Raw genomic sequence first — 10,633 nt, 5'->3', positions numbered from 1 at the left:
TCTGCCGGCGCAGCCTTGAGCCGGACGCTCATTTGTCCTCCTTTTGAGGTGATCCCCATTTTATACTTTTAGGGTATAAAAAAAAAATAGACAATTATACAAAGAAATACAAAAAATAAGTTATGTGTAAGTATATATCCCTGTAAGACTTGTGGTCTTACAAATTATTGGCTGAATGTGATGTCAAATAAATATCTTGTATTTCATTGGTTAATAAACGTAAACAATTAGCCATGTGCTTCTTGACGTCACGTTCACGGCATGGCACTGTGGCACAGAGTGACGTTAGCGCTAGCGGTAGGTTAAACCGCAGAAATGCCGAAACGAAAGACTTCATTTAATCCTGAATGGTCGAAAGAGCATGGATTCCTCACAAAAAGCCGAAAGGACGACTTCCATGCTTTTTGCACGTTGTGTCGTTGCGATGTGGAGGTAAGTAGCAAAGGAAAAGGTGCTGTCGACAGATATGCTAACACAGATAAGCACAAAAGCAACGATCAAAGCGCAGGTGCCTCTTCACTTTTATCGTTTTTCCGTGAAGCTTCATCGCCTCAAGATGACAAAATCTCCGCAGCAGAACTTTGTAAAGTTTATCATGCCGTCAAGCATCACCAGTCATACAGGAGTGTAGACTGTGGAATAAAAGTTGATCGCACAATCTACAACGACTCATCAATAGCAAAAGGGATGACCTGTGGAAAAACAAAAGCCAAAGCTTTGTGCGAAAATATCCTAGCACCCTACTCTGTCCAGACGCATGTGGATTACATAAAAGAAAATGAACTGCATTATTCAGTGGCAAGTGATGCATCAAACAAAGGTACGATCAAGTGTTTCCCCATTGTACTGAGATATTTTCACTTTGAGGAGGGCGTGCAACATGCACTGTTGGATTTTTACAGTGATAGCAACGAAAAGTCGGAAGCTATAACAAATCAGCTGCTATCTAAACTGGAGATGTCTGGACTAGATGTGAAAAAAATGTCAGCATATGCAGCAGACAACGCCAGCGTTAACTATGGAAAACACAACAGTGTTTATCAGAAACTGAAACAGGCTCAAAAAGACGTGCTCAATGCAAACTGTTTAGCCCATATTCTGCACAATGCAACAAGATATGCAGCAAGCAACTTGGATATTGACATTGAAAATGTTGTGCTTAAGGTGTATAGCCATTTTAGCATCTCAGCTAGCAGAACGGCGCAGTTGAAGGAATTCTGCGAGTTTGTGGAAGTGGAGGAATGCAATCTGCTGCGGCACGTTGTCACGCGATGGTTGTCTCTGCTGCCATCTATTGACAGAATCCTGAAGTGTTGGAGACCCCTGGCCAGCTACTTTCAGAGTCTAGGTGAGGAGGAATGCTCCAAGATTTTGTGGAAATGCTTTGGAGAGGATGGCAACGAAGTATCTGAGATGTATTTTCTCTTCCTCAGTCACATTCTGAAAGTGTTTTCAGACTGCATTGAAGCACTTGAGGCCAAATCATTCAGCATAACCTCTGTGTTTAAGGTAATGACTGAACTGAAAGGGAAACTTGAGAGAAGGTTAAAGGACACATTTTTTGGCTTTGCTGTGAACAACAAACTCAAGCAGCTAACCCCTGATCTGGCTAAGAAATGTGAGGCTGATTTTCTTGTTTTCTATGAAAGAGCCAAGAAATACGTGAGTGAAAGGTATGACTTCTCTGAGAACAGCTTTCATAGTAAAGTGTTAAAGCTTGGCCTCACAACTGCTGTGTCCTATGGAGAATACAGTGATGCAGTCCAAGCCTGCAGCCTGAAAGACATTGACATGGATGGACTCTATGAGGAATATGGCATGGTGGAAGCTATTCTCAGCTCTTCAGAAATGGAAGGATGCCACAGTGAGGAGCGGTATCTGAAACTGTTTTCCAAAGCAGAAGTCCCACTTGTGAATCTGAGGAAGATCAGCGCCTACATCTTCTCCATCCCATGTAGCAATGCACATACAGAACGTGTGTTCTCAATGATGACCTCAGCATGGAGAAATGAGAGAAATCGTCTGGATGTGGACAGTGTCAAGGCAGAGCTGCAAATTTGTGTCAACTTCACATTTGAGTGCACAGACATGTACCAGAGACTCCTTACAAACAAAAAACTCTTGGAAGCAGCCAGGAAAGGGCAAAAGTATCGTAAATAGACATTCAACTTGTGGTTAGTACACTAGAGTCTTATTGTGTTTTGAGTGTGAAGGATTCAGTGAAGCCAGGATAAAAACTAAAAGATAAGCCCAAAGTGTCCTCCTTTTTGGTGTTATGGAAATGGCCACCCTATATCAGGCTATAACTAAAGTAGCATTGATAATATAGTAACGTTACTGGCAGGACTGTTGATACTGATCCATAACAGAAACTAATGCGCAAGTATCAGCCGTATCTCGCGTTACCTAATGCAACTCCACACTACGGTGCTGTGTACCGGAGGAGAGACGCGAGATACGGCTGATACTTGACGATCTGGCGGAGAAAGGTTGTGGAGCCTCCGTTGATATGCCATTGTAAATGGCTTGATGGAAAGCAGGTGTGTAGTCGGGGAGGGTGCACAGCTGATTGCAGCAGGTGAGTGGAGGTTGAGCCGGGAGCCAGGAGTGACAGCCACCACGCCCACACAAACAACACAGACAGGGGGAAACAAACAAACACAAAGGAGAAGGCTAAAGCAGTACAGCCACCACAGCGTTACCTAATGCAACTCCACACTACGTCTTACGGTGCCGTGTACCGGAGGGGAGAGAGAGAGAGAAGTAATACGGTTTCCTGATAACGCTGTGGAGAGTATGTGCTGCAGGGAGGTGGATGCACAACGCACCCAGGAACGAACGCTAGCTCCGGTCCTTTTTACTGTGGACTCGATGTCCTGACAGGCTGGTATTTGTGCAACCTGCACAAACACAATACTGCACCATGATTACAAATGGTGAAATACAATGTAAAACTACCGAAAAATACAAGCTCACTAAAACACAACCGCTCTACTCAACGCAACTACTAACTATACCCGCGGTCAGAGAGGGAGATGTGTCCCCTGTGTGATGTAATATGACGCGTTTGACGTATGACCTTAAAAAAAAGCCGTTTTTAAGAGCAGAGCTCAAATTGCTCCTTTCCCTCTGAATTCCTGCCCTTTTGTCTCGTAAAACATATCAAATCCTACACTCACTTTTTTAATTGTAATTTTCAAGGAAGTTTAGCGTTAATGTAGAAAAAACAACAACCTGCAAGATGCTCTTTAAGAGGATACTTTGGATTTAATGGTGCAATATATAGATTTATATTATGTAATAGTTAAACATACATTTTCCTGATCTTATTGTTTATTGTAAATGTACCTTTTTATTTAGTTTAAAGTTCCCATGTCATGTTTTTCCGGTTATTACCCGTCCCCTTGTGTGTTATGTAGCTTTTTGGACCCATTGGTCCAAATGGACCACACACACACACACACACACACTCACACTCACACTCACACTCACACTCACACTCACACTCACACTCACACACACACACACACTCTCAGCGGCGAAACTGTGACGCAGATTGTTGCCTGAATCAGATTCATGATTTAAACACAGGGCCTGTCAGACTGTCAATCATTATGAGGCAACAAACAGCAATGTAATATCAAGACGTTGAAATGAACAGTGTCAATCTGCATGATAGAGATTACCTCGCATTGCACTCTGACTGAATGTTCTCATTCTGTATTAATCACACCATTTGGTGTTTCTCTGTTCATGTTGCATTATGTATCATGTTGCAATATGTTTCTTTGCTCCCTCATCAGTGTAGCATTGTTTGTCTGTCAACTTCCATTTGACAATGCTTTCTGAACTGCTAGTTAACTTTCATCTCAGCCAATTGCCTCTCTTATTTAACTCAGCAAAGAACCGCAGGCTTGTAGTTACAAGTGTCATGTCAATCATGCACATGCCATCAAGTCTGACTGATGGCTCTCATGATGGCTTAATCATAGACTCCTTTTTAAACTGAATCCCTCAGGGAAATTCATGTTGTAAAAAAAGATATATGAAAATGACTGTATTACTCAAAAGAAACTCAATACAGTGGTGCAGTGATGACATATGTATTTGTGTAGGCCAACCTGGAAGTTAGCATCGCAAAGGCTCCCTGGACAAAAAGGAATGGAATTTTTCCAGTGAATTTCGAAATATTCCAGAAAGTAACATATTTTGCAAATACACGTTTTGATACTTGCACGTTTTTTTCAGCGGGATAATTGGCACATATTAACACCACTTTTATGAGAATTTTATGTGTCAAAGCATATGCATGAAATAAAAAGCTAACTTTAGGATATAAACAAACTTCACCAATGTTGCATGACTTCACGCCAGCACCGCTAAGCTAAAGGTGGCTAATGTAAGGCATGATGACGTTTTAGTAAGCTTGTTAGCAACTGCAATTTTTAAACAAGCTTTGTACATTCACCAGTCGGCTATTTCCTGACGTTTTTTATGTTGTAGAACAAAACGTGAACCTCTCTTAAGCTTGTGTTAACCACAGATCAAATTTCAGGCATCTTAAAAAAACATGTTAAAACATTTAGTTGACTTCAATATCAGATAACAGGATGTGATAAACAAAAAAATATGTTTTCGTTTTTAAGGACTCATTACTGCACCACTCCAAGCTAAGGTATTATGTCATTTTGAGAATTATTTATTATCATCACATATTTCAGCTGATAAATACCTTGTGATGTCTGTGTTTTAGCTTTTATTCACTGGTGAGTCAATTAGCTGGTACTTTTGAGTGCATGCATGCACCTAGCAATGTGATGCACCCCAGAGAGAGTCTTTGATAGCCCAGCAACTGGCCTGAACTCCCCCCCCCCCCCTCCTTCTCCTTCCTTCCCTCCTCTGCTCCTCTGATCCACAGACGGATGGAAACATTGAAGGGGAGGAGGAAGGAGTAGGGGAAGGGGAAGATCAAACACATGGCAATCTAAAAAGAGAGGAAGACATCCAATTAAGGACAGAAGAAGAAGGAAATATATGCAATCAGATGATTTCCCCACCAAAGGCAACTGTATAACAGGCTCTAAGACTCGTTGTTTATGCATCACAGGAAAGAAATAAAAGTCAGCGGAGAGAGGCACAGCAGGAAGGGGAGATAACTCCATGGGTAATTGGGCTATAAAGTAACTGAACGTCATTTCCAGTTTAGAGTAATAAAGCAGTTTGTTTTGTTCATTTTGATTAATGTTCTTCTTCTGGATATCAGGGAAAGTCAACTGAGAGAGACTTTTATTAAGGTGTACTTATTTTTCTAAAACATATAATGTAATGGAGGTTATTTCACATCAGTAATGATGCATTCATTAATATGACTTGTGTATCACAACAAGCCAACAATATTAAAGGAGTAAACAATGGAAAATATACTACAACTAAACAAAGCAAGTTTAAATCAATGGGTCTGGAGCTGCTTTTTCATTGTGTCTACATTTCTTAAATCAAATGGGAGAGAGATCAAAAGTTCACAACTTCAAAGGCAGAGTCTCCTTTAGGCTTGTGTCTGAAACCAACAAACCCTGGTCTAAGGACCCCAGAATCCCAGTGGTGATTTCTTCAGTAGCTTTTGAATGTAGGCAGGACCCTGACCATGCAAGGCTGTAATCCAGTTGACAATAATCTTCAACTGATTTTCCTTGCATAGTTTTTATCAATTATTTTATAAGCATTTTAAGAAATGATTTGGTTGTAAGGCATACATAACAAAATTAACACTTAAATACATAACATAACTCAGAACAATCCACAAATCAGAAAACCAGTATAAAGATGAAGTGAAAAAGGAAAAAAAGAGAACAAAACAAAATAAAACTGACAATAATTTAGATAATCTAGCTAACACATATTGGATATAACACTATCACTCAAAAGAAATGAAACGTTGACTTTAGTTTGTTGACTTTTCGTCAACAGGTTCAACGTAATGACCTGATTTCTTTCATTTTTAACTTTAGATTATTGCTTTAAACTAACCTTGTATAATTGTATAAAATCTGTTGACAAAATGAATTTAATTAAAGTAAACTTTTAAATGTTTTGGGTACAACCATACATATATTAATTGTCACATGTTACCACCTATCAATTGATCAATTATTCAGTTATTTTGTTCACTGTCCTTACAATTCATTTACCATTCTTGCATTGTTAGATACTGTACTTATTGTTACGATTATTGTGTTATGTCAGGTTTTGTATGTCTTGTTTTGGGTGTTTTGGTGTTCTCCCTGTCATGTTTTCCTCTTGGTTTATTGTCTGGTCCTTTTCCCTGTGTTTTTCTTCCTATCGTTAGTTTCCCTGGTGTGTCTAGTTGTCTGATTGTGTTCTTCTTCTTCTTCTTCTTTTCTTTAATGGCGAATCGCTTCCACTTGGAGCATATATCGCCACCTACTGTTGAGTTATTAAATGTTCATATTAAATCCTTGTCCTCAGACCAGTGCTTTTGAGGAATTTGAAGATCAGCTTGTTTGCTTCATTTCTTGATTTACTTTCGTATATTGACTTGAAATCCATGTCCTTGATGTTGAGTTGTTCCAGTGCAGTTTTCAGAATGAATCTTTGTCTGTTATAATCCGGGCAGCTAAAAAATACATGATGTATTGTCTCTGGTTGTTGGCAACCATCACAATTGCCATTTGGATGTTTTCCAATCAGATGCAGTGATGAGTTTAGTCCAGAGTGTCCCAATTTTATCCTGTTGTTAATGCTCTGTTTTCTTCTACTACTCCCCCAAGTGCTTCCTGTTCCTACTTCCCTTTGTATCTGGTATACATGTCGTCCTTTGGTGTTACTGTCCCATAGTTTGTGCCATTGTTGCTTGATAAACACTTTTGTAAAATATTTGACTTCTGCTCTACTGATGGGTACCATAATATCAATCTGATTTGCTTTCAAACCACATTTTGCCAGTTGATCCACTACTTCATTCCCACATGCGCTGGAACCCACACAAATTGAACAACAATTCCCAGATGAACTAACCTAAACAGGATGTGTACAATTTCATGTAAAATATCCTGAAGACATTCTGAAGATAAGTTGTTTATACTCTCCAGAGCTGCACTGGAGTCAGAGCAAATGACCACTCGCATTGGCTGTATTTCCTCTACCCACTGAAGTGCTAGAGCAGGGGTCCCCAAACTTTTTTCTCTGGGGGCCACATTATCGTTCCTGACTGTGATGAGGGGCCGGGATCGATCATGTGGGCTGTATACTAGGCCACTGCCTGTTATAGCCATAATTTCTAGCACAAAATAGTTCATCATTACAAGTGATTTGCAAAAGAAGTGAGTACTTCACATGTTTTTCAATTTGAAATACCACAGGTATTCCTTTTATTTTCTAATAACAACCATGTAAAAATAGCAAGGAAAGGTTAGAAAAACATGGTGATTGACAGTTTATGAGTGATACAATAGAAATGGTAGGCCTATATTACAGTGAGATGAGAAATCATCAAGACAAGAAACTTGGTGAACAATATATCAACTAACCAACTCTTATTTGTATATTCAGGTGAGATTTTTTTTGTTCAAGGTGAAAATGCAATGAGCACCCAAACACTTTTACAGCACAATTATCATCCCTTTGAAATAGGAGATTGAGATGAGGGGCAGTGCATAAAGAGGAGAAAGAGGAGAGAGAGGAGAGAGAGGAGAGAGAGAGACAACGATGGAGAGGCAGATGCTGAGAGAAGAGATTGGGAGGAGAGACTGAGCAGTAAACCCTCGGCAGGTTAAACTAGAAGAGAGTAACAGAATGGGAAGTCAGCAATATGTGCAGTAGGTGAACTGAATTGGTACTTGTAGCCAGGGTGGAAGGAAGGATGGATGGGCAGTGATCTTTGAGGTCAGCAGTTGCAGTCCCCTCTCTTGCTGCCTGGAAACCTGGCATAAAGGGATGACATTGGACACATTCAGTAAATTACATAAATATGCTGCCTGTTGTTCCTTGTGATGTGATTTTACAAATACAGTGTAGCATTATTCATTAAAATTCATTAAAAACATTAATCATATTTCATCAAAAAATCATAGTTCATGTTTACAGCCATATAAAATTGTAATAGTTAAAATCAGTATATTTACCATATCAGTGTGAACTGTGTGCTTGCTTCTGGCTCGTCAGAAGTCCGATGTCTGGGTGTAGCCTAGTGGTTGCCAGTCTCAAATTTTGATGCAAATGTTCATCTGAGAGTCTGTTCCTCGTTGGATTTTTGATTTGCTTCATGCGGGAAAACGTCTGCTCGCAGGTGTAGGTGCTGCCAAAAACGGTACACATCTTCAGAGCATGTTGTTTAATGTTTGGGTAAATGCCCTCTGGTAGCTCAGCATAGAACTCAAGGAGGTGGTCAGGCTTGAATGCGTCTTTAAGGACATCACAATTCTGCAGCTCGGCTAGTTCAAACTGAAGAGAGGGAAGTGCGTCGTCAATGTCAGCAGCAAAGGGGTTCTGGAACAGACTTATGTCTTTGTTGTTGACATGAAGCTCGCGGAAGCGCACACTGAACTCTCGCTGCAGCATCTCCAGGGCATCTTTGCACTTCGCGACTGGAAAAGGGGCGGCTGGTTTCTCGGCGCAGTAGCTTTGGGTGGCAGGGAGATGTGTGAAGTCCAGCTTTTGGACCTGTCGCACAAGGAGCTGCAGTTTGACCTCGAATGCTTTTATGTGGGAATACATGTCGCTGATGAGATTCCCTTTGCCTTGGAGCTGTAGGTTGAGGTGGTTCAACAGTTCAGTCACATCAGTTAAAAACGCGAGGTCCCATTTCCACTCCGGGTCGGTCAGCTCCCGTACCGTTTCACCTTTAGACTGGAGGAAGGTGTTGATTTCGGGCAGCAGGTCGTAGACACGGCGCAATACTTTGCCTCGACTTAACCACCGGATTTCGGTGTAGTACAGCACATCCTGGTGAGCAGACCCCAGCTCGGAGAGAAAGGCCTGGAACTGCCTGTGTTTCAGCCCATTTTTCCGGATGTAGTTGACACAGTGCACAACCACCTTCATCACAGACGCCCACTTCAAAACTTTGCAGCACAGCGCTTGCTGGTGAATCAGGCAGTGGACTTGAATCGGTGGGGCGAGACCTCGTTCCTCGATCTCGCCGTTCAAGCGCCCTACTAGACCCCTCGTAGATCCGACCATGCTAGGCGCACCATCTGTAGTGACACTGGCAAAATTAGCCCATTGCAGACCAAGTTCGCCCATTGTTTTGCACACTTCGACAAAAAGGTCTTCTCCAGTTGTTGTGCCTTTTAGGCTTCTCAGTGATGCCAGCTCCTCTGACACTTCAAAACGTGTGTTGACTCCACGAATAAAAATCAACAGTTGTGCCGTGTCCTGTACGTCATTACTTTCATCCATGGCTAAAGCAAAACACTTGAATTCTGCGGCTCTCTCTCTCAGTTGGTCAAACACGTTTCCCCCCATCTCCTCAATTCGTCTCGTCATCGTTTGTGCTGAGAGACTCACCCCACGGAAGGCATCTGTCTTCTCGGGACACACCTCCTCGGCCACAGCCAGCATCATGGCCTTCCCGAATTCTCCGTCTGTGAATGGCTTGCCGTGGGTAGCCAGTAGGTTAGCTACTTTGTAGCTAGCTCGGACAGCAGCCAGGTTGACCCGGGATTGACGAAGGAAGGCATCCTGTTGAACAGCTAGTCCGCCTTTCAGACGCCGAACCTTATCATCTCTCGCTAGCCCGCTCAAGCTAGCATACTCTCTGTGCCGGGTTTCGTGATGGCGGCGAAGGTTGAATTCTTTAAACACGGCCACATTTTCTTTACATATAATACAAATGGCACGGTCCTTCCATGGAACAAAAAAATAATCCTTGGTCCATTGTTCTTTAAAAACCCGACACTCTCTGTCAATTTTCCTCACTTTACTGCACGCCATTACACTGCTGTTCAACTGTAGCATAATATTTTCTGCGCATGACTTCGATCAGCTTGTAAGGTGGCGGACATTCGGTCATAAACATACGTCATATAAATAATACAGACACACATATTAAATTATATAAAATATAAATGGTTAATAAAAAAATATTTTAGTGTTAAAAAAACAAGATGCAAATGTAACAGATGTCAACCAGAACGTTACATAACGTTGCTTTTAAAGCGTGATAGAGGCGCTGGCGATCTGATTGACAGTTCCACTGTTTGGCTCATGGCCACTACCAGAGCCGCTCTGGCCACTACATACTGACGGCCTCGAGTTCTAATCTCAGGTGACGGAATGAACAGCGATTACCGCCCTCGTTTGGAGAGTCATGTTATTATTTCACAAAACAAGTTGGACAACTAAAATAAAATATTTAAAAAAATATTTTATAATTTTTTTTTTTTTTTTTTTTTCTTCTTTGGGCCAGTTCAAATGGTGAGGTGCAGAGAGGTGGAGGGCCGGTCAAAGGGGCGTGGCGGGCCGTATGCGGCCCGCGGGCCGTAGTCTGGGGAACCCTGTGCTAGAGAGATAGCCATCATCTCTACTGTATATACTGCAATGTGATCACTTGTACGCTTTCCCACTTTGACTTTTAATTCAGGAACATAAAATGCACAACTAGTTAGACCATTTT

At 41.5% G+C, this 10,633-nt stretch overlaps 1 protein-coding gene across 1 annotated transcript; it reads right to left on the bottom strand.

The window, feature by feature from the left end:
- Positions 1 to 7,269: 7,269 nt before the first annotated feature.
- LOC307034133 (general transcription factor II-I repeat domain-containing protein 2-like) lies at positions 7,270 to 10,427 on the bottom strand. The gene is made up of 2 exons (XM_079672885.1): positions 8,142 to 10,427; positions 7,270 to 7,940 (listed from the first exon to the last, which is right to left on the bottom strand). Exon 1 carries the CDS (start codon positions 9,973 to 9,975, stop codon positions 8,146 to 8,148), a length of 1,830 nt encoding a protein of 609 aa, XP_079529011.1. The 5' UTR covers positions 9,976 to 10,427; the 3' UTR covers positions 7,270 to 7,940; positions 8,142 to 8,145.
- Positions 10,428 to 10,633: the final 206 nt, after the last annotated feature.

This window comes from Notothenia rossii (assembly GCF_949606895.1).
Source record: "Notothenia rossii genome assembly, chromosome: 3".
In the NCBI taxonomy this organism is placed as follows: domain Eukaryota; kingdom Metazoa; phylum Chordata; class Actinopteri; order Perciformes; family Nototheniidae; genus Notothenia; species Notothenia rossii.
Note: the sequence above shows the minus strand (reverse complement) of the source record. Positions and strands in the feature narration are given on the sequence as shown.

Coding starts and splice junctions, on each gene's coding strand:
- LOC307034133 (XM_079672885.1), bottom strand. CDS start 9,975: ATGCTACAGTTGAACAGCAGTGTAATGGCGTGCAGTAAAGTGAGGAAA.